Source organism: Budorcas taxicolor, chromosome 13, assembly GCF_023091745.1.
Source record: "Budorcas taxicolor isolate Tak-1 chromosome 13, Takin1.1, whole genome shotgun sequence".
NCBI lineage: Eukaryota > Metazoa > Chordata > Mammalia > Artiodactyla > Bovidae > Budorcas > Budorcas taxicolor.
Genome location: NC_068922.1, coordinates 57,184,292 through 57,208,037, shown reverse-complemented (window position 1 = coordinate 57,208,037; position 23,746 = coordinate 57,184,292). Strand labels below are relative to the sequence as shown.

At 52.0% G+C, this 23,746-nt stretch overlaps 2 protein-coding genes across 2 annotated transcripts; one reads left to right on the top strand and one right to left on the bottom strand.

The window, feature by feature from the left end:
- The first annotated feature begins 3,667 nt into the window (after positions 1-3,667).
- NELFCD (negative elongation factor complex member C/D) lies at positions 3,668-14,042 on the top strand. Its single transcript, XM_052650472.1, has 15 exons — positions 3,668-3,792; positions 6,491-6,603; positions 6,823-6,932; positions 8,292-8,401; positions 8,781-8,888; positions 9,381-9,533; positions 9,737-9,867; positions 10,497-10,662; positions 10,951-11,085; positions 11,495-11,634; positions 12,298-12,412; positions 12,740-12,835; positions 12,909-13,049; positions 13,307-13,436; positions 13,525-14,042. Exons 1-15 carry the CDS (start codon positions 3,706-3,708, stop codon positions 13,557-13,559), a joined length of 1,770 nt encoding a protein of 589 aa, XP_052506432.1. The 5' UTR covers positions 3,668-3,705; the 3' UTR covers positions 13,560-14,042.
- Positions 14,043-14,059: 17 nt separating this feature from the next.
- On the bottom strand, positions 14,060-23,512 carry CTSZ (cathepsin Z). Its single transcript, XM_052650471.1, has 6 exons — positions 23,282-23,512; positions 22,666-22,829; positions 18,460-18,639; positions 16,566-16,716; positions 15,790-15,952; positions 14,060-14,592 (listed from the first exon to the last, which is right to left on the bottom strand). The coding sequence occupies exons 1-6, from the start codon at positions 23,425-23,427 to the stop codon at positions 14,482-14,484; spliced, it is 915 nt and encodes a 304-aa protein (XP_052506431.1). The 5' UTR covers positions 23,428-23,512; the 3' UTR covers positions 14,060-14,481.
- Between the last annotated feature and the right edge of the window lie 234 nt (positions 23,513-23,746).

Sequence of the window (23,746 nt, the reverse complement as noted above, 5' to 3'; positions counted from 1 at the left end):
AATGACATTTCTTTTCTCTTTTCCACCATTAGCGTTAGATAAACTGTTTCCACAATTTACAGCTACATCACAGTTCATGAAACTGAGTAGGCACTCAGTAAATATTTCTTTAATAGATTAAGTGAAACCACATTCTCATTTCTAAGGAAATTCTCCACCAGGATTTTTCTGAAATAGGAAAATCTCTTAAAAGACTTTAGAGCCCTTATTTTCAGTAATGTAAGCTACTTTGAACATTTTAGATGAGGCTTTTCAAAAACAACGGGTCAACAATATCTTAGGAGGTAAGACCTACAGACTCAATTTTTCTAACTCATCACTACTTATACACTGAATGTAATGCTTTCATTACGGGTTGTTTGTTAATCTGCTTAATAGTAAGTAGCCTTTTGGTTGAGAGAGAGGTAAGTTAAATAATCCCTGATTCTATAGAAGTAATTAGTTATACATACATTAATTTGCCTGCTTTCAACTCAGGTACTATTGAAAAAAAAATACAACAGGAGAAGTAGTGGGAGTTTAACAGCCATCTATTATTTGTGACATTTTCAGAAAGCAAATGAAAATAATCCCTGAAACAAGCCAACCGCAGGGACACTTGTTAACTTGATATGCTTTAATCTTGTGAACAGAAGCTGGATCCGAGTCACTGAATCAAGAACTGCACACTCCCAGATCTGGATGCCTGCAAGACACCCAGGCATGAGTTATTTTCTGACTGCATTTCCAATCAGCACGACACAATCTGAACTCAGTATTGGATTCGTGAGAGTTCCCTGCAAAACCTGGCCAAACCTTGGACTCCCTACCTCTGTGGTGCTCCATGCCTGGCACAAGGCTGCAGGTCTCAGCAGCATCTTCCTGGGCAGGCTCCTTGGCCATTCCCAAAGCTGCCGCATCCTCAGGACTTAACCCGGTGCTATATAGTAGGTCCTTGTCGTTTATCTATTTTATATATTGTTGTTGTTGTTTGGCCACTAAGTCACGTCCGACTCTTTGTGACCTCGTAGACTGCAGCATTCCAGGCTTCCCTGTCCATCACCAACTCCTGGAGCTTGCTCAAACTCATGTCCATCAAGTCGGTGATGCCATCCAACATCTCATCCTCTGCCACCCCCTTCTCCTTTTTCCCTCAATCTTTCCCAGCATCAGGGTCTTTTCTAATGAGTCAGTTCTTTGCATCAGGTGGCCAAAGTATTGGACTTCATATTGGAGCTATATATTTTATATATAGTAATGTGTAATGTGTAATTTGAATGCAGAATTCCAAAGAATAGCAAGGAGAGATAAGAAAGCCTTCCTCAGTGATCAGTGCAAAGAAATAGAAGAAAACAATAGAATGGAAAAGACTAGAGATCTCTTCAAGAAAATTAGAGATACCAAGGGAACACTTCATGCAAAGATGGGCTCAATAAAGGACAGAAATGGTATGGACCTAACAGAAGCAGAAGATATTAAGAAGAAGTGGCAAGAATACACAGAAGAACTGTGCAAAAAAGGTCTTCATGACCCAGATAATCACAATGGTGTGATCATTCACCTAGAGCCAGACATCATGCAATGTGAACTCAAGTGGGCCTTAGAAAGCATCACTACAAACAAAGCTAGTGGATGTGATGGAATTCCAGTTGAGCTATTTCAAATCCTAAAAGATGATGCTGTGAAAGTGCTGCACTTAATACGCCAGCAAATTTGGAAGACTCAGCAGTGGCCACAGGACTGGAAAACGTCAGTTTTCATTCCAATCCCAAAGAAAGGCAATGTCAAAGAATGTTCAAACTACCACACAATTTCACTCATCTCACATGCTAGTAAAGTAATGCTCAAAATTCTCCAAGCCAGGCTTCAACAATATGTGAACTGTGAACTTCCTGATGTTCAAGCTGGTTTTAGAAAAGGCAGAGGAACCAGAGATCAAATTGCCAACATCTGCTGGATCATGGAAAAAGCAAGAGAGTTCCAGAAAAACATCTATTTCTGCTTTGTTTACTATGCCAAAGCCTTTGACTGTGTGGATCACAATAAACTGTGGAAAATTCTCAAAGAGATGGGAATATCAGACCATCTGACCTGCCTCTTGAGAAATCTGTATGCAGGTCAGGAAGCAACAGAACTGGACATGGAACAACAGACTGGTTTCAAATAGGAGAAGGAGTACGTCAAGGCGGTATATTGTCACTCTGCTTATTTAACTTCTATGCAGAGTACATCATGAGAAACGCTGGGCTGGAGGAAGCACAAACTGGAATCAAGATTACTGGAAGAAACATCAGTCACCTCAGATATGCAGATGACACCAGCCTTATGGCAGAAAGCGAAGAACTAATGAGCCTCTTGATGAAAGTGAGAGAGGAGAGTGAAAAAGTTGGCTTAAAGCTCAACATTCAGAAAACGAAGATCATGACATCTGGTCCCATCACTTCATGGCAAATAGATGGGGAAACAATGGAAACAGTGTCAGACTTTATTTTGGGGGGCTCCAAAATCACTGCAGATGGTGATTGCAGCCATGAAATTAAAAGACGCTTTCTCCTTGAAAGAAAAGCTATGACCAACCTAGACAGTATATTAAAAAGCAGAGACATTACTTTGGTGACAAAGGTCCATCTAGTCAAGGCTATGGTTTTTCCAGTGGTCATGTATGGATGTGAGAGTCGGACTATAAAGAAAGCTGAGCGCCAAAGAAGTGATGCCTTTGAACTGTGATGTTGGAGAAGACTCTTGAGAGTCCCTTGGACTGCAAGGAGATCCAGCCAGTCCATCCTAAAGGAGATCAGTCCCGGGTGTTCATTGGAAGGACTGATGTTGAAGCTGAACCTCCAATTCTTTGGCCATCTCATGTGAAGAGGTGACTCATTGGAAAAGACCCGGACACCCATCACTCTGCTGTGGGCATGTGACCCGCAGCAGACTAATCAGATCATTTTCCAAAGGCGCTTCCGCTTCACTCATTGGAAGACCCTGATGCTGGGAAAGATTGAAAGCGGGAGGAGAAGGGGATGACGGAGGATGAGATGGTTGGATGGCATCACTGACTTGATGGACATGAGTTTGAGCAAGCTCCGGGAGTTGGTGATGGACAGGGAAGCCTGATGTACTGCAGTCCATGGGGTTGCAGAGTCGGACATGACTGAGCGACTGAACTGAACTGAATTGAACCGAATGTGTATGTTAATCCCAAACTCCTAATTTGTTCCCTCCCTTTCCCCATGTTTGTTTTTTATGTCTGTGAGTCTATTTCTGCCTTGTAAGTAAGTCCATTTGTATCATTATTTTAGATTCCACATATAAGTGATATCATAAACCATTGTTGCCCTTCTCTTGAGCCCAGGGGTCACATGAGGAAAGTGATGCTCAGAGGACCAAAAGTCCTGGTGAGAAAGACATGGGACCAGAAACGAGGCCCTGTATGAGTCTAGTTTGAAACTTTTACCTATCTGGAGCCAACACCCCTGGAGCCCAGCCAGGTTGCCTCGGGGGATCAACTCCAGCGGTTCCCTCTGCAGCGTATAGGCCGCCCTCTGCGCCCCGCCCCTTCGCTCCGACCACGCCCCTCCACCTGGCCCCGCCTCTCCGCCGGGACCCTGCGCTTCCCGCCTGGGGACGAGGCGCGCGTCCGTAGGGGGCGGGGCCTCGGGGCCGCGCGTGCGCTCGCCGGTCCACTGTGCGCATGCTCAGTGTTTTCGCGCGCGCTCGCGAGAGAGGATGGCGGGGGCCGCGCCGGGCGCCATCATGGACGAGGACTACTTCGGGAACGCGGCCGAGTGGGGCGACGAGGCGGAAGGCGGCCAGGTGAGGGGGGCACCGGGCGCCCCCGACGAGGAATGTTGGTCACCGACGCCGGCTGGCCGCCCCTGCCCCCGCCGCGTGATCCAAGCACAGCCCGCCCCGCCCCCTCCCGCCGCGCGCTTCGCCCCTGCCTCGAGCCCGCCCCTCTTGTTGCCGCCGCCGGGACCCACCGCGCGGCCTCTCGGGGGCGGGGGCGCGGGGCGATGACCTGGTCCCCGCAGGGACAGGCACGGGCGCCGCCCCCCAGTCGTCACCCGAGCTGACCCTCGGACCACCGGGGGCGGCCTCGGAGGCGGGTCCTGGGAATTCTTAGCCCCCGGGGCGGGGCGGACACAAGCTCCAAAGTGAAGGATGGGGCTCAGACAGTTTACAAAGTAGTCATACTTAAAAAAAAAAAAATCCAACTCAGCGTCAGAAGTGGGGAAAAGTGCAACTTTGGACTTTCTCACACGTGCTTTACTGTTTGAAAACCACACTCGGCGGTTCTGGCTGATTCAGACAGTCCTTGGCCTAAGTAACGACAAAAGGATTGTCTATCCTTGACCTTCAAAAGTTTGCTGTGGATGGTGAGGGGGTGGTCACAAGCTTCTCTTCTGAAGTCAGGGTTGCAGGTCCCAAACTGGGCGCTCTCGCTCGGCCAGGGGACCCTGACCTGATTCTGATCCGAAGACCCTCCCGAAGTGATGTTTGAATCCCAGCTTCTCAGGCTCCTCCCTTGGGCACTGGAAAGCGGTTTAGAGGGCAGGAAGCGAGGAACCTGCCTTTTATTTATCTGTTTATTTAATCTTTATTGGAGTATAGTTGCTTCCATGGTGGGTCAACGGTAAAGAATCTGCCTGCAATGCAGGAGATGCAGATTGGATCCCTGGGTCTAGAGTGAAGTGACTTTTAATGCGGCCGGGGGGGGGGGGGGGGGGGGTCTAGTTTTTTTTTTACAGTGTTGTGCTAGTTTCTAGGGTGGAACCTACCTTTGAACAGGAGTCAAGGTTAGGTGTGTGGGGGACAATCGAAGTTATGTTTTGAAGGAAAAAAGCCTGCAGCGGCATGTTCTCCCTTGAAAGAGGCAGGTGGGACATGGGAAGACATTGAAGCCAGGGTGCAGGGGTGCAAAGGTGGGCACTGTTTTCCAGGACCTGAAAGGAGGCCTGTGTGCTTAGTTGTCTGGTGGATGCAGTGGGTTCTAAAGGGCCTTTGAGAGCTGCTGAAAAGCATGACTTGTTCAAGAGTTGGAGCAGGGAGTGACACTCCAAGATTCGAGTGTTGGCTCACTCCATGGTGTTGGAGGCTTAGAGTGGAAGGATAGAGTCAGATTTAGCTAACCGAAAATCTGGGCTGGTCAGATGCTTTCATGCATTATCTCATTCCACAGACAAGATACTGAGTTGGGTATTACTCTGCTCATTTTGTAAATGAAGTGAGACAGGAGGACCTGGTCCTGCCCATAGTCAGGAAAGTAATACATGAAGGAAGGGGATCCCACCTACATCCTTTGTCTCCATCACCACTGTAGCAGATGCTGGACCACCAAGGAGATCCAGAAGAGAGACACGTAGGGTATCAGTCAGTTCAGTGGTGGGTGGTTCAAGCATTTGTTCAAAATGCCCTAGTATTTGTCACATTAAGCCTTCCAGTCATAGTGATACACCTGGGACATGTCTGAGGGCTGTCCCATCAGTGCCCTCATTTTGTAAATTGAGGGTTTATGCTGTTTTGAATAGCAGAGCCAAGCCTAGACCCCACAGACAGGGGAGGCGACTCTTTGGAAACTTGAAGCACAATCCTGATCTGGCCCCGCTAGGCTCCCACGATGGAGGGGTGGACTAGATGTTCATTTCACGTTCACTCTAACCATGACTTTGTGGAGTAGGGAGAGAAAGTCAGCCAGTTTGCTGATCCCTGGCCCATCTCTTACCACAGTGCGTAAGGGTCAGTTGCACTGAGGTTGGTCTCTCCTACTAGTTTGTAAACTCCTTCAGCAGGAAAAAACTGTCCGTTGTCTTTCATTTTCTTAATTTTCCTAGTGACAAGTATAGTGCTCAGTACAGAGTGAATGTTCAAAGAGCATCTGCTTGTTGGTATGACAGTGTTAAAGGTGGACAGACCTTGGGGTCATTGAGTCCATCGCCTCCACATCCTCATCCTGCTGTGCCCTTAGATTCAGTGACTGGCCTAAGGTAACTTCTGTGCAGAGCGGGGACTAGAGTCCAAACAGCAAATGGATGGCTTGTGTCTTCAAGAACCGCTTCATCAGTCTTTGTTGTGAAGCTTTCCGTGGCACATAAGAGAGAGTAATAGTGAAGACAGTAATCGTAGCTGAAATATGCTGAACTCTTACTAAATGTCAGGTACTAGGCATGGCTTTTCCAGAAATCAGGTCGTGGGATCTCACAGCAGCCCATTGGTAAGGGCACTGCTCTTACCTTTGTTCAGGAAAAGAGAAACAGGTGCTGGATGAGGTGTCCTCTATGAGATGCAGTAACTTCTGTGACCACCGTACACGTTACGCAAGCGTGGAGTCATGCTGCAGGCCCACTTGGTTATGATTCTCAAATTCTGTTCTCTTGGTCACTTGTTACTCAAAAGTCAAATGAAATGATAAATGTGGAATGCTTGACGTGGACAGCGTTACATGGTCTTAAGGTGAAATTTCAGGGTGTCTGTGGTAATGAAAAAATAACCTGGCTGTTTCTGCCAACCACAGGAGGATGACTATGGAGAGGGAGAAGACGACGCTGAGGTCCAGCAGGAGTGCCTACATAAATTTTCTACCCGGGATTATATAATGGAGCCCTCCATCTTTAACACTTTGAAGAGGTACGTGAGAAAGTCTGGCTGCGTTGGGAAGAGAAAGCTGCATAACAAACCCAAAGATGACATGTAAAGTCAGAGGGACATGATGCATGAGTGGAAGGCTTCCAGGGGCCCCCACTTTAAAAGCATGAACAACCCGTCTTCCTCCTCCCTCTGCGGTCGCTCTGTCCGCATGCCCTCTGCATCCATTCAAGTGCCACAGCTTGTCTGTCACTTTTCTAGGTATTTTCAGGCAGGAGGATCTCCAGAAAACGTTATCCAGCTCTTGTCAGAGAACTACACGGCTGTGGCGCAGACTGTCAACCTCCTGGCCGAGTGGCTCATCCAGACAGGTGCTTTGTGGGGGGCCTAGGGCCTGCCTGTTCCCCGCCCCCATCTTTCCAACTGGATCATTTTTTTTTAAACTTTATTTTATATTGGAGTATAGTTGATTAACAATGTTCTGTTGTTTTCAGGTGTACAGCAGATTCAGTTATACCTATACATGTATCTTTTTCAAATTTTTTCCCATTTAGGTTGTTACATAATATTGAGCAGAGTTCCCTGTGCTGTACAGTAGGTCCTTGTTGGTTATCCATTTTAAATATAACAGTGTGTACATGTTGATCCCAAACTCCCTAACTGTCCCTTCTCCCACCCTTCCCATTCTCTCAAGTCTGTGAGTCTGCTTTGTAAATAAGTTCATTTGTATCATTTATTTTTCATATGATACTTGTCTTTCTCAGACTTAGTTCGCTCAGTAGATAAGTCTCTAGGTCCATCCATGTTGTTGCAAATATGGATCATTTTAATGCTGATAAATTGGAAAGCTTTTGTTTCTTTTTCTGGTTTTAAGACTTCTATAAGTAAGAGGGACTTCCCTGGTGGTCCAGTGGGTAAGATTCCATGCTCCCAGTGCAGAGGACCTGGGTTCAATTCTTGGTCCAGGAACTAGATCCACATGCCTCAACAAAACATGTCATGTGTTGTAACTAAGACTCAGTGCAACAAATAAATAAATTTAAATAAATAAAGACTTCTCTAAGTAAGAATTGAACTTCTTACCCATTTTCATCTGCTTGATTCAATAATTGAGGTTTACAGAGAGCTTGCGAATGTAATTCTCATTGAGCTGTTTCCTGCCATGTTGTAGAATTAAAGGGTGTATGTTCAATGTGTCATTTTTAAGAAGTCTATTATAGCGAGCAGTGGATGATGGGTAATTGAGGACCAGGTATGATTATGGCTTTTAGCTAATACGATCAAAGTAGGGCCTTACTGGAAATCGGCTCCTTTGAGTAGGGATGACATGGTGGGGTAAGTGCTGCCCAGAAGCAAGTCGACTTGCTCCTGTCATGGTGAGCACACAGGAGTGCCTCTTGGCCAGCATCTGTTCTGCTGTGGGGGCTGTTCTGTCCTCCTCCCTGTCTGTTTTGGCAGTCTGTCCTTGTTCCCTGCAAGCCTCAGAAGACGTCACCGTGCTTTACACGTAAACAAGCATCCGTGTCTGTTTCACCGTGGTCTCCTTTTGGGGTCTTACCAATATGTTAAATATGTGTAATATTAATTTTAATAAGAAACTCCAAATCCTAAGTGGTTAGAAGCAGTTTTGTAATACATAATTTGCACATGGACTTTTGATCTACTTTCTCTGAAGTAACACGAACTGAGGAGTAGCCATTTTCTATCTCGTTGCTTTCATTCTCTTCCAGGTGTTGAGCCAGTGCAGGTTCAGGAAACTGTGGAAAATCACCTGAAGAGTTTACTGATCAAACATTTCGACCCCCGCAAAGCAGACTCTATCTTTACTGAAGAAGGAGAGGTGAGGAACGTCCCCCCCTCTACCCCAGCTCCTGGCGCACGTTGCTGGCTCCACATGCCCACCGGCACCTGGCGTGCCAGTCATGAGAGAGCTGGGGGCTGAAGTAAGGCTGGGAGGCCCAGCTTTTGAATTGCCTGCTAAATGCCCCTGCTTGGGGTGCAAGAGGCTGGAGCGTCTAAAAATTGGGGTGGGGGGAGGGGAGGGCATCCCCTGGCTCTACCACTCGGCCCCATATGACCTCACCAGCCCTGGGCCTGCTTCCTCCTGCACAGGACATCGCAGCGGAAGCCAGGAGCCCAGGGACTCCTCTGTGATTGTTGGCACAATGTAATCTTAAGCTAGAGCCAGGCCTCTTACCTTGCTGTTTGTTTGTTGTCAGACCCCTGCTTGGCTTGAACAAATGATTGCACACACCACCTGGAGAGACCTTTTTTACAAGCTGGCTGAAGCCCACCCAGACTGTTTGATGCTTAACTTCACTGTTAAGGTAGGAAGGATCCTGGAGTCAGAGAAAAGATGAAACTACTTATGAATGATGGTTACTTTGAGTTGGTTGGTTGGTGGTCTGTTCCCTCTGAAAAGGTCCTATGTGCTTTTTTGGTAAAGGTCTTCATTGCTTCACTTTAGTAAGTCTTGTTAAATGTTGAGAAAGAAAAGCACAGAATATGTGTTTTGGGGTTGACGTGGACTGTGTTTTAGAGTTTGGCAGGAACGTGTTAGAGAACCCAATGTGTTCTGAGAGGAGCCTTTACGAATGTCTGGTCAGTCTCCTCTGTCTCACAGATTAAGTGTCACGGGTTAGGGGTGGGGAGTTGGCTGGGGCCACCAGCCTAGTTAGTGGTGAAATGGGCACCCGAGTAAAAGTTTGAGACCCAAAACCAGTGCATGTCCCTTCTCACCCCAGACCCCGCCGTCAGCCACCTTCCTGTGGACCTGTGAGCATGGCTCGTGTGTTTGGCTTCTTATTTCCGTGTTGTAGCTTATTTCTGATGCAGGATACCAAGGGGAGATCACCAGTGTGTCCACAGCCTGCCAACAGCTGGAGGTGTTTTCTAGAGTGCTCCGTACTTCTCTAGCTACAATTTTGGATGGAGGAGAAGAAAACCTTGAAAAAAATCTCCCTGAGTTTGCAGTAAGTTCTTTATGTGGCTCAGATTAGAAGTGGGCCATTTGAGGTCATGTGTTTTCAAAAGCAAAATGCTCTTTACTCTGGAGAATGTCTGGATCAGAGGTCACCTCCCCAGAAGGTGCTGAACTTTTGGCATCTGACTCCCATCTGCCTTTGCTGTTGATGTGGTCACAAAGCCCAAACGCGCTCTTCTCTCCATTCTGTAGAAGATGGTGTGCCACGGGGAGCACACGTACCTGTTTGCACAGGCCCTGATGTCTGTGCTGGCCCAGGAGGAGCAGGGGGGCTCGGCTGTGCGCAGGATTGCACAAGAGGTTCAGCGCTTTGCCCAGGAGAGGTGAGAGGCACTGTCTCTGCTCTCTTACCCCACACCATTGCCCAGTGTCCACAACTGAAGACCCTAGGTCCTCCTGTTTTGATATAACTTCCTCCTATCCGTAGAGCTGGGAAAGAGAGCTTGCGTTCTGAAGTTTTGCTTTGATGAATGTTTTGTAAAGGATTTGCTTACAGTTTAATTCACTGTATTTATGAATTTATTTATTCCCAATATATTGGGATTCATCAGTAGCAAATGACAGTAGTCTTGAAACAATTCTTCAGTAGTCCGATTGTTAGATTGTGGTCCATCTTTTACGGAACAGAATTATTAGCTTTATTAACTAATAAAAGTTTATTTTTACTAATTAGCTTTATTTTCTACTCATGGAGTCTTAAGATACTGAAAAGTGCATGGTTCCTTTTAGGAAGCTCGTAAGCTGCACTGGATCCTTCTTTCCCAGTTAGCTCCAAATGTTTTCATGGGTCAGTAGGTAAAAAAATACCAGTGGATGAGAGAAATATGAAAAAACAAAGAGACTCCAACAATTCAAAGCATAAATGTGAAAGGCGGGAGGGAGAGAAGGCAGGAGAGGGCTGGGCAGGGAGCCACCTTATCGATGATGGGATATGTGATATTGTTTCATCAAGAGGCCACGACGCCAGTCAAATCACACTGGCACTGGGCACAGCTGCCTCCTACCCCCGGGCGTGCCAGGCCCTTGGGGCCATGCTGTCCAAGGGAGCCCTGAACCCGGCCGACATCACAGTCCTGTTCAAGATGTTTACAAGCATGGACCCGCCCCCTGTTGAACTCGTGAGTGGCCTTTCATTTTAACCATAAGGTGAGACACCCTCAATGCCAACTGGAAGTATATTCTTTTGGAACGTTGGTGCTCCTCTTAGTTCTTTCAAGTTAGGGAGCTCACATGCCTGTTGAAATGTTACTGTCCTCTCCCTGGTCCTTCCTTACCACATCCTCGGTCCTCAAACCCCCTGGAGCACTCTCAGCGAAGGACCTGAGCTGGCACTCCTGCGTGGGCGTGTGTGGACTCACCCCCTTCTCGTTCCTGCTTTCCTTTCACTGAGTTGTGTTTCTTTTCAGATCCGGGTACCCGCCTTCCTGGACCTGTTTATGCAGTCACTCTTTAAACCCGGGGCCAGGATCAACCAGGACCACAAGCACAAGTATATCCACATTTTGGCCTATGCAGCGAGCGTGGTGGAGACCTGGAAGAAGGTAGTGTCTATGCTGAGAGCACACGGGCTATAGGGAGACATGAACCACCTCTGTTTGGTGTTATGTGTGAATTTTGGCTGTAGAGAGTCACAGGCCCAACTAGTGTCTGAAATGTCTTTTCTGGTGTTTCTGCATAAAACAGCCAAAGTGCTCAATGTCTTAAGGAAATGTGTATCGCATCTATGATACTAATTCAAACTGTAATCTGAAGTGTGACTAAAGAAATGAAACTGATTCCCTAAGACACTGACAGACACAGGTGCCCCTGGTCTGCAGTGTGTGTTCGCTGTGTGACAGGGACCCTTGACTTCAGAGACGGGGGTTTGCAGAGGGAAGGGTGGAGTCTTGGGTTACCCCAACTTCAAGGACACGGATGCCATCAGGATTTACCAACTTGCTGTGTTTTCAGAACAAGCGTGTCAGCATCAATAAAGACGAGCTGAAGTCCACGTCAAAAGCTGTTGAGACTGTTCACAACCTGTGTTGCAATGAGAACAAGGGGGCGTCGGAGCTCGTGGCTGAGCTGAGCACCCTCTATCAGTGTATCCGGTGAGCAGATGAAGGTTCTAAATGTAATTATTTGGGGAGGAGCTGGTTTGAATTTTCATATTAACAGCTCAAAATATATCACAAAAGATTCAGAGGTACTTATTCATTTAAGTTGTTTTCTTTTCTGTAAATATATAGAGAGAACTTTGTTTTAGCAGCATGAGTAATTTTCAGATATTTACCTGCCAGAAATCTGTTCACAAATTAGACTAAGAAGAAGGAAGACCAACCAGAATTACAAAAATTGACTTGAAGAAGAGGGTCTATTGAAAGTAAAAGTTAGACCAACAGAGTTTTGCCTGGACAGATGTGTGTTATGCCAGTTCTATGAGCACTCACTAGGAAAGCTTACAGACAGCTCTCCTTTTAGGCATGTGAATTTTCGTCTGTTAATTTGTACTAGAGACTGAGAGCTTGCTTCATCCCAGTCCACAAAGCTCTCAGAGTGCTGCAATAATGGCTTTCTTCTAAACCAACAAAGTTAGTCTAAAGTCAGTAGAGCATGGGTTTCGGGTTCTGGCACCTGAGTCTGAGAGGGTGCCGCTCGCATCAGACTCTTTGCACTTATGGCGTCTCCCTGGCAGAGCACGTCGAAGAGTGAAGTGATAGGCTGGACTGAGGTGTTTGGTTTTGGTGTTTGCATTCTGCCTTGTTTCCCGGTAGGTTTCCAGTGGTGGCCATGGGGGTGCTGAAGTGGGTAGACTGGACTGTGTCGGAGCCGAGGTACTTCCAGCTGCAGACCGACCACACCCCGGTGCACCTGGCGCTGCTGGATGAGGTAGGGGCTGCGAGGTGCTCGGAGCAGCTCTGCGTCCTCACGTCCCACGTGTCTGTTCCGTGCCTTCAGAAGACAGTCTTTTCAAAGCTAGTTATTTCTACTCCAAATGAGGAGTTTCTTTTAAGAAACTAGTTTCGTTGACTCTGTAGACTTTGCAGTTTCTATCACGTGTTCTTGAGAGGATGAGGAATGGGACAGAAGTTGACTGGCCCCGGGAACCACTGTCTTCCGCCACGAGCCGTGTTTGGAGGCGCTCCCCTGAGGCCTATGGGGAGCCCAGAGCCGCGGCCATGTGGCTCAGGGTGGCTCCCTCTGGCCTCTCTGTAGATTAGCACCTGCCATCAGCTCCTGCATCCCCAGGTCCTGCAGCTGCTGGTGAAGCTCTTCGAGACGGAGCACTCGCAGCTGGACGTGATGGAGCAGGTGAGTGGTGGCCTGGGGTGAGCTGGGCAGTGGGGAGATGGCCCTTCTCAAACTTGTTACCCCACACCCGCAGCTTGAGTTGAAGAAGACGCTCCTGGACAGGATGGTGCACCTGCTGAGCCGGGGCTACGTGCTTCCCGTGGTCAGTTACATCCGCAAGTGTCTGGAGAAGCTGGACACTGACATTTCCCTCATTCGCCACTTTGTGACCGAGGTCAGTGTCCTGGCAGCGCTCTCTGGGCTTGATGTTGTCACCTTGCACCCAGTAGTCATGGTGACGACAGTGATTTGGATACTGGTCTATCAGGCACCTCCTATCTGCAGGAGCTGTTATACCTTTATGACCCCTGACCATCTTCATGTTGGAGTTTGGGATGGTCTCCAGGAAGAAGAGGGTGGGAGTGGGGACAGGGGTGAGGGTCCCTCCACACTGCTGCCATCTGACCAGCTCACAGGGTGTGCTCCTTACAGGTGCTGGATGTCATTGCGCCCCCCTACACCTCTGACTTTGTGCAGCTTTTCCTCCCCATCCTGGAGAACGATAGCATTGCTGGCACCATTAAAACCGAAGGTGAACATGACCCCGTGACAGAGTTCATAGGTACGACTGGCGTGAGCATCTCTGGGCTGCAGTTTTGATGTCATCGTTTCCCTCTTGTTTCTAACCCAGGTCCCTTCTGTTGTTACAGCTCACTGCAAGTCTAACTTCATCCTGGTGAACTGATTCAGAGCATCCCCAGAGTGGAGCCGGGCCCTCCGGGAGACCTCTGTGGAATAACCCTTTGCAGAAGCCGTTGTTGAAGAGGCCCCGTCAGCGTCTTGGAAATGGGCTCTGATGGGAGGAGGTGAAGGACTTCTGTGTAAAGGAAAATGTTAGCAGTATAAGGGGAAAACTTGGGAATGGGCCCTCTCCTTGTAAGTCCAGGACTGCCCCCTGGATCCTGTCTAGCGTCACTTCCCCTGGTAGTGGACTGGGCTCCCAAGACCCCTTAGGATGTAGCCAGCCGTCAGCCCTGGGGTGGTAGAATTCAGAGACTGAGACACTCAGATGAACTGTTTTCAAAGTTGATTTTTGTTTTTGCACAAGATCTGATTGGTTCATATTATTGTGATTACTTTTATTTTCCAAGAAATATAAAAGCTTTTCTGTGGTGGGAAGGTGTGGATTCTGATGTCATGTCGTTCTTATGTGTAAATAAAGCATTCAGATTCAGTTCTGGTGTGAAGTGTGCATTTTATTCATCACTTGGGCAACTCGAAATTGCCATCTCCCCCGTGCGCCCCATTGGTTTCAAGGTGACAAAGGAACTGGTGGTGAGTGCGAGCTGTTTTTCCTCCCAGACCACAGCTGCCAAGTCATCTGTTATGGAGGTCACATTGTTCACTGCCCCTCGGATCCTGCTTCTCCAGGCTCTGGTGGCAGGAAGCCATCCAGTGCAGGCGCGGAGCAGGCCGCTCCCCAGCTTGCCCCTCTGTCATTTCCGCTGTGCCTGTCCTCGGTGCTCAGGGCCATCACTGGCTGTCACATCATGTGAACGTCAACCCCCAGTTCCTTCAAACCACGGCAGCGCCACCCCGGTGCCTGTGACAATGGGATCCCCTCTGGTTCCGGCTCCCGCGATCCTTTCTGTAAGAGCTGCTCTGCCTTAAACGATGGGGTCCCCAAATGTGCAGCTCTCCTCGATGGCCAGGTTGTAATGGGCGCCCTCCCCACCTTTGTAGGTGCTGGTCACAATCCGCATCCAGCCGTGCTCGCCCTGTGAGGAGTGGGACTGTGCGTGAAGACTGGGGACCCCGCCACACCTTGCATCTCCTACCTAGCAGACACCCTCTCCTCCCTCTTCAATCCACCTTGCGCTCAGGGAACCTGCAGTGTCCAAGGCACCCGCTTAGCTGCCCCTCCCCTTTCCTAGGACCCCCATTCAGATAGCACTTTCGTGAAATATTTAAACTTGGTTAATCCTTAACACAAAAGGTATGTGGGTCTGTATACCAAGAGCTAATTAATGTAGCTAAAATGTTGACTCTCGTGGGCCAGATGTCTGGACTACCTATTAACAGCCCCCTTTATAGTCACTGAATAAAAAGTACTGACGTTTCATCACTTTGACATAAATCATCTTCCCTGGATTTCATCAAAATGAATTAGTGTCTGAAGCTGTAATCAACATGAGATCTCAGAAATGAAAATTCTGGCAGTTGCTGTAACTCCCTGAGTTTTTTAACCCAACTCAAATAGTGTTTTGAACTTCCCTGGTGGTAGAGCAGATCCCCTGCCAATGAAGGGGATGCAGGTTCGATTCCTGGTCTGGGAAGACTGCATACGCTGAAAAGCAACTAGGCCTGTGTGCCAGAACTACTGAGTCAGCTCTAGAGCCTGGGAGCTACAACTACGGAGCCCACGTGCCACAACTACGGTGAAGCCCGAGTGCCTAGAACCCGGGTTCCAAAAGAAAAGTCACTGCAATGAAGAGTACCCCCTGCTCACTGCAACTAGAGAAAGCCTGTGCAGTAACAGAGACCTAGCACAGCCAAAATTAATTTAAAAAAAAAAAGTATTTTTGAGGAAACCGTGGTTATTACTTAGGAGACCAGAAAATATAACAAGAGAAAGCATGAGACGGTTGTAAAGGAATAAAGCAAGCTAAATGGAAACGTTTAAAGTAGGGCTCCTCAGCCAGGGTCTTCTCCACCCCCATGAGATGTGTGGGGATGCTGTGGTGGTCACAGCTGGGAAAAGGAGAAGGAGCATCTGGCATCAAATGAGTAAGGGCCAAAGAGGCTGCTGAACACACTGAGATGCCCAGGACAAGCCCCCTGCCCCCATCATGCAGTACAGAATCCCCCCAGCCCCACATCTGGAGCCTGAAGCCCCACTGCTCAGGGCTGCAGTTCTCAGCTACAAACCCCCCAAAACCATCCAGGTGAGAGCAGTCCCAGTAGATTTGTCTTACCCATGGTTCTCCCCACGAGTTCCGGACAATCCAGTACTCCATGCCATCGCTGACACCCCACCCGGCCACAGAGACGATGTGGTTTATGTAGGCCTGGTCGCTGTATTCGGAGTAGATGCCGCCAGTGTAGTTAGACATCTTTTCAGTTGCCATTATGCCACAGCTGGGAGCAAGCAGGGAGAGAATGCGCACTTTTAGAGAATGCGCACTTTCGGCAGCCACTGTTCACCGCGGTTAGGAACAAATCACATAATTCACACCTGATGGTTCTGTCCAAACTTCTGTTGTTACTCCCCTGCCGTCCCCCCTATGGTTGCTCTACTGGCAGCCCCACAGCATGGGCCGTGCCCTGGGACCTTCCCACACACGTGTGCCTCCTTCCCAATAATCCTACCAGGGGCACACAGACTGTTGAGCTTTACTTTTGATTAGCTGCTAAGTTGTGTCAGGCTCTTTTGTGACCCCGTGGACTGTAGCCCGCCAGGCTCCTCTGTCCGTGGGATTTTCCAGGCAAGAACACTGGAATGGGTTGCCATTTCCTTCTCCAGGGGATCCTCCCAGCCCAAGGATCAAACCCGTGTCTCCTGCATTGGCAGGCAGGTTCGTTACCACTGAGCCACTGGGAGAGCCCTGAGCTTAATTTTGAGAAAACTCCCATGGCAGCTGTTTCTAGCCTTGTGGGTCAAGTTGGCCAGAAGAAAAGGGGTGAAAATGACTTGGGTCCCCTCGACCTGAAGCCTGCGTGCCCAACTAGGGCAGGGGTCTCAGCTCCATACCTGATGGGGCCATTGGCGTAGATTTCCGCCATCATCTTCTCCCTCCCCGAAAGGGAGCCGTAGTCACCGACCTTCCAGAGGGTGTAGTTCTGGATGACGTGGCACTCTTTGAATTCAGTGCACGTCCCACACTGGTTAAACTTGTCACACTCTGGGGACCGCACGGAGAGGCAGCGTGAGACCTTTTCCTCGTTAACACGCGAACAAAGCAGCGCGCCCAGACCCCAGTCTTCACTTTTCTAGCTGAGTGCTCCATCCACTAGCTAATAACATAAATCACCTTATGCTCAGGTGTTTAATTACCCTCTTCCTTCAGCTACAGGAGTAAGGATAACCATTCCTTCCCCAGCTCTCAGCAAAAAGACAACACTAATTAGCACAAAGTAGGCGCTCAAAAGCTCGACTTTTCCTGAAAGCCAGGAGAAAGGCCTTTGCATAATACCCTATAGCTGAGAATAGAGGGTAATTAAATTCTTAATTTTTAATAATTTTTAGTAATTTCCTTTGATTTCCAAGGGGAGCAGCCTTTTAATAAGATTATATTGTTGGCTAGTGAATAGGTCAACACATCTAGGGGGAAAGTAAGCATTTTCTTCATTTGAGGAGGCATCAAGAATTAGGGTTCAAAACAAAGTGCAGCTGTTAGATCTGGAAGATTCCACACCGTCTCGAGCCCGCAGCCCCCTCTTTACTGCTTTCATGTTACCTGTTTCTGCCATAATTTTCATGTCTGTCCAGCTTCCTCCCCCCAAGACAGTAAACTCTTTTGAGGATTAAACTGTTGGTTTAATTCACCCCTTGGACACCAAATGCCCAGGACACCCTGAAACATGGTGGATCTGTGGCCACATTTGCTGACACAAAGGCAACACATTGCAAACAACCAGGGGCCAGTGAATGCCATCTGGCCCTATTGTTCTAGGTGGGCTCGAGGGCCTGGTTGAGGACGGACATGACCAGCTCTGGGCAGAACGGGGCCCCAAGACCACCTGGGTTCCCAATTCTGAGCCCTCAGGGGCCCCCCTTCTCCTTTTCACCCTGGGCACCTCTCCCTGATCCTCTGACCCCTGTGGCATCTACCACTTCAACAAGACTCACTCAACCAGTCTGGGGGGATGCTTTCTGGCTGGGAGTATGGCTGGGAGGCAAGGCGGGGGCACCCGTGGGCGTGGGATGGCGCCTTCAGAAGGCTCAGGGGTGGGAGCACACGTTTTATAGATGGGGTTGGGGGCGGCAGAAGAGTACCCTCCCTGGGCCCCTGTTCATCCCCATCCTCCCCTTTCCTGTCTCAGAAGGCCTTTTGAGTTGGCCCCAGCTCTGTGCTCTGGTTACGAGGGAGCTCAGACAGGACACTTAAAACTACCCACTGTGGGTCTGGGGTTTGGACTCTTTCTCTCCTTTGGTTTCCAAGGGGAGCAGGTTGAAAGGAACGTGACAGCTCCAGGGACTGGAGGCACAAGCAGGCCAGCTTGTGTCCTCTGGTCCATGCAGTGCCATCGGCCCAGGGTTGTGATTCAGGCCAGGCCCTCCTGCTGCCTGCTGGCTCTCCCCACCCGCCTCCTGGAAACACTCTTCCCTAGACCCACGTTCCCCTTACAAAGGCTGTGAAACCACTAAAATGCCAGATCCAAACACCAGGGCCTGGCCTGGCCACAGTACGTGCAGGCTGGAGAACCCCGCCCCAAGTCCTTTCTCAACAAGGACACCAGGCCCCCATTTCCTGATCCCCCAGCCCCACCCAGGGGGCTCCGTCCCATCCTCCCCCAGGGCCGCCCACAGGACCTGAGAAGTGCGTGGGCCTGGGCTCTGGAGCATCCCTGCCCTGGGAAGAGGGAGGCGTGCGTGCGCCCATGTGCGTGTGTCTGGGGGGCAGCGTGGGGTGGGCGGTGCCTACCTTGGTCCTTGGCCTGGTAGTTGTTGCAGGTCTCGTCGGGGATGCCGTGCCGGTGGGCATACTCCCACACGGGCAGGTCATTGCCCCCCTCACAAGAGCCCGCGTCGCCGCAGTCGATTACGTGCTGCACCGACAGCAGTGTGGACGGCCACGCCCCCTTCCTCTTGATGTTGATCCGGTCTGCAGGGGCAACAGCTGCAGGGGTCGGCGCCCACCCCCTTTCCTGCTGTTCTGGGGGGGCCCCCTGCTTCCCGCTCCACAGCACGCTCCCCTCCTCCCGCGGGGCCTCTGCTCTCTCTCCTCATGCCCCTCTCAGCACTGATGCCGACCCCCACCGCCAACTACCAGGACAGCTCCAGGGGTGTCCTGCCTGAAGGCTGCTAGTGACCAGCCCCCTCTAGGGCACTGGAGAGTCCAGACCAGGGGCCGGTGGGTGACCCCTCTCATTCCCCACGCGCCTAGGCCCATACACCCCACAGGCAGCTGAGGGTGGCCACGCCCCCTTCCTTGCACACGCAGAGTCCTGGGGTCCCCCAGCCAGTCCTACCCTAGCCAGCCACCTCACTTGCCACCTCCTGAGGTGATGATCCCACAACCATCCACGCCAGCCCACATCTTGAGATCCCACCTCCAAGTCGGAACTCACCAAGCCTGTTCTTTCCCTGATTACAGTGAGCAAGCAGCCAGGTCCTCCATCCCCCAACAGCCCCCTCCAGGTGTTTCCTTCCTTCCCTCCCACAGTCCCATGCCCCCCTACATCGCTGGGGTCACCTCCCAGGCTCTGGGCCCACAGGCCTCTACATCCGCCGCTGTGACCTGCCCTCGGCCTCCTGGAACCCACAACCAGTTACCAGCAGTGCCCCAGCTCTTTCCCCAGTGCCTGGGCCACACTCCCCCAGGGCCCTACTGCAGACACCTCTACAGAGCCCTGTGTGGCCAACCTCTCCCCACCACAGGTCTCCCCAAGCCCCTTCTCAGCAGCCTCCCACAGCCATCTGCTCTCAACCCTCACAATCCCTCCCCAGCCTTGATGGCCCTCCAGCTGACATCATTTCAGCCATTAGCCCTACCCCTTAGCCCCCTTGTTAATGGACCATCTCCATCCTGCAGTGCTGGCATAGCGTAGTTCCTAAGCTGCCTGGCACATTGTTGGTGCTCAGTAAATAAATGCGTTTAGTCGTGTCTGACTCTTTGCGACCCCACGGACTGTAGCCCGCCAGGCTCCTCTGTCCACAGAATTCTCCAGGCAAGAATACTGGAGTGGGTTGCCATTTCCTACTCCAGGTGATCTTCCTGACCCAGGGATCGAACCTACGTCCCTTGTGTCTGCTGCACTGGCAGGTGGGTTCTTTACCACTGCATCACCTGGGAAGCCTACTCAGTAAATACCAGCTGCCTAAATGAACTCACTGAGGTTTTACTGATTGCAGCCTCACCCTGGAAGCCCCCATGCCATGAACGCGGAGGTTGTCCACCCTGACCGCATGCTGGGCAAGGCCTGGAGGTGGGATGAGGGTCCCCTTCACCCCGACTGCTGTTTCCCAACCAGTCTGCACCTGACCCACCCCTGGAGGGTTGCACTCGGCACTTCCCCTTTCCATCCCTCGTCTTCCCCACTCATCCACGGCCGCCTCGTCACCTGCTGTGCGCCAGGCCCTGTTCAGTGAGCAAAACAAAGCTCCCACCCTGTGAGCTTCATGTGGTTGGGGAGATGGGCCACGGCAGCAGTAGATGCAGTGCTGCCAGGAAAAGAGGGGAGAGGATGGGGGGTACAGACAGACAGTGGGGGGCACCCATGGGAGGGGGCAAGGGCCGGGCCTGAGGGCACCCTCCCGTTCTCCAGCTCTTGACATCCAAATTGGGTCCCAACACCAAATAAGGAGTCAGCTAACATAGGGTCTGCAGGCAAGTCAGGGTTTTGACTCAACTGCCTGAAGTCTTAAAATAGTTTCAAGCAGGACAGAAAGGGGCCTAGGGCAGCCTGGGTCGGAGCTGTTTCTGAGGTGGGGCGGCAGGGGAGCAGCAGGTGGACCAGTCAGGCAGCTCCAGCAGCGAGGCCAGGGCCCAGTTCCAGCAGAAGCTTCGATATACCTTGAAGGGAGAGCCCAGCCCTATGGCCTGATTGTCTGAAGGTAAAAAGCAGGTGGCTGGCGTGCTTCTGGGCTTCAGCCAGAGTGAGGGAAGGAAGGCGTTCTCCTGGAGTGATCAGGAGGCTGGGGAAGAACAGGTTTGGGGGTGAGAGTGGTGGTGAAAAGGAGAAGCAGGTGAGGTTTGAGGTGTCAGGCGTCCAAGTGACAGGGAGAGCATCAGGTGGACGTGAAGGCCAAGTCCAGATCTAGGGTCCTGGGGACCCAATGTTCAGAAGTTAAGTTGGGAGGATAAGGAGCCGGTAAGAGGGTCTGAAGGGGCCAGGGAGGCAGAGATCAGGGGTCTACTGTGACTGAAAGCCAGGAAAGCATTGGGGTTGGGGGTCACGGATCAAGCACAATCAGGCAGGGCGAGGCCAGGCGGCGACCACCTGGCCTGCCCATGGCGGCCCCATGCTGGAGACCTTGGCAAGGAGCTGGAGGTGCGGCTGGAGGTGTTTGAGGAGGTAAGAGAGGAAGTGGGGGCTGCAGGCACCTCTGAGAGCCCAGAAGTGGGGTGGCAGCTGGAGGCAGAGTGGGGTTCAGCGATGGGCAGGGGCGGGCATTGGCAGGGGTGGCCTCGGCCAGGGGCTCAGATGCTAGACACCCAGGGACGGGAGGGCAGGCGAACTATGACCGGCTGTGGTAGGCGGCAGCTGGGCCAGCACCCTGGAAGTCCCCTTTGGGGGGCTTCTCTTTTCTCAGCGAAAGAGGAAGAGGATGTCTGCTGCTAGGGAGTACGTTTGAGGGTCAGGAGGGGGAAGCCATTGTTTGTCTGCCCAGGAGGGTCCACTCCGGTCAGTGGAGAGTTGACCTCTGATCAGGGAAAGGTCAATGGACCAGACAGCTCTTCCAGGCACTGTGTTCCTTTACAGATACAAACTTTGGCTTGTAAATCCCTCCTGAGATCCCTCAGGCTTCTGCCAGGCCCCTCCCCTGGGCGCAGGGCCCCTGGTGACCTTTTAAGCTTCCCCTACCGCACCCTCAGGCCCCCGCCACAAAGGCCCTCTCAGTTCCTCTAGGCCAGTGAGCGCCATTCTTGCCAGGCCTTTGCCATAAGCTTTGAGCTCAAGACCGCCCACACCCTGCCTGCTTGCCCAGCCCAGACGTCTCCCAGTAGCTCCTTGATTAAGCCTCTGGCTCCACATTCTCCAGGGGGCCCTGTCCATCTCCATTCCAGTCAGTGGGGGCCTCCCCAGCTAAAAATGGGGCTCAGCCTACCAACCCCTTCCCTCCTCCTTCCTGAAGGGTCAGAAGTACCATCCAGCCTCCAGGAGAGATGGGGCAGGGCCACCTCGGAGACCCACCAGGGTCCAGATCCCACCCCTCCACCCAACTCTTCACCCTCAAGGCAGCCCAGCTTCTGGGCTCAGGTCCCGGCTGTCACTCACGCTCACACAAAGGCCTAGTCTCCTGACCGCTCAGCCAGGAGCCTTGGTTTCCTCATCTACAAAGTGGGAGCAATCACAGGGCAGTCAGGAACTTCAATGATACATGGAACATTGGCCAGAGGCAGTAGCCACACTGTGGTCAGTCTGCCTAGCACAGTGCCTCAGGGCAGGAGTTTCATAGATTCTACTGTGGAACACCTGCGTTGCCAGAAGACCCAGGCTGGTGTGAAGTCTGCAACCCACCCTCCCAGGCAGGCCCAGCAGCCTGCTCAAGTGATGTGAACCTCTGATGTCCCCTCCTTCCAGGCCTCAAGCCTTCCGGCCCTCACTGTGGCCAGGTGGCTAAGGTCCAGATGAGAAGAAAGCTGGCCTTTCTCAATAGCCCCAGCCTAGGTCAAGCATTCATTTCAAATATTAACTACCCTGAAAAGCAGTATTACATTCACATGCCCAACTCCAGCAGGGGGTTGGGTGAGTCTGTGGTTTGGGCCCCAGTGGCCCAGGTCACAAGCTTTGAGACGGATAAGGGTCCTGGAGCTTCAGTTCTGTGAACGCTGGGCATGCACAAGGCCCCAGATCCGCTCCCCGAGGCCTGACACAGACACCCCCCCTCCCCATCCCAGGTTGAATCCCCAGGACCCATGCTGACAGGAAGGCAGCTGGATGGGCCTTGCTGGCCCTTGACCTACCCGCCATGGCACTGGTGCTGCCATGCGCCCAGCAGGAGCCGCAGTACTGGGGGATGTGCTGGTTTCTGGTGACACTGGCGTAGTTGACCCCATTCACGTTGCGCCAGTCCCAGCTCTTGGGGAGATCCGACGGGGACAGGTACTCATGAGGCCGGGGGTACGTCCTGGGAACAGACACCACCAACAGAATCAGCGCTGGGCACCTCTCCCCTCTCCCGGGGTGGGGGTGGGGGGCCCCGACATCTTCCCCAGTGGAAGGGTGAGAGGGAATGGGGGCGACCCATCTCACACCGGGAGATCCCCGCCCTCTCAGACTCAAGCTGGCGGGGCAGCCCCCTACCCCCACCCCCAATGCAGGAACAAGACTGCTCTGGCCAGCAACGCCCCAAATGCAGGTCGGTGAGTTTGGCCTGTTTCCAGCACGGGTGAGGCCCGTCCAACCCCGCACAAGTGAAAGAAAGCGCTCCCAAAGCCTAGGGGCTGGCCCTGACCCGCAGAGGTCAAGGGAAGCAGGGCGCCCTGGTTGCTGGCACCCCAAGGAGGCGGCAGGGTTCCCCAGGCGGCAGAGCGCGCGCAGCCCCAGGAGATGGGCAGCTCCCCCACCAGCCGCCCCGACCTGCGCCCCAGTTGGGTGAGCCGGTCCCCCCGCAGAGGCCGGTAGCAGCCGCGGCCCGGGCGGAAGTGGAGGCCGGCCCGCGCCGCGCCCGCCAGCAGCACGAGCAGCAGCAGCAGCGGCGGCACCAGCGGCCCGGACGACGCCATGGCTCCCTCGCCGGTGCTATCGGACCCCGACTCGAATCCTAACTCAGATCTCGCGCCGGTCACCCCTCCGCAGGCTTCCTCCCCGGCCCGCAGGCCCTTAAGGTGTCTGCGCCCGGCGGGACACTCCCCCGGGGCGGGGCGCGCTGCTGCCCCCGGTGACCCGGCCCCGCCCCGCCCGGCCGCCCGGCCCGTCCGGGCTCGGGTCACGCGCCAGGCCTCGGCGGACCCCGCCCGGACCCCGGCACTTGCCTCTTGCCTCTGATCTATCAGATCTCATTCATTCTTAGGGCCCCCCGCCCCCAGCCTTGGCGTCTTGGGA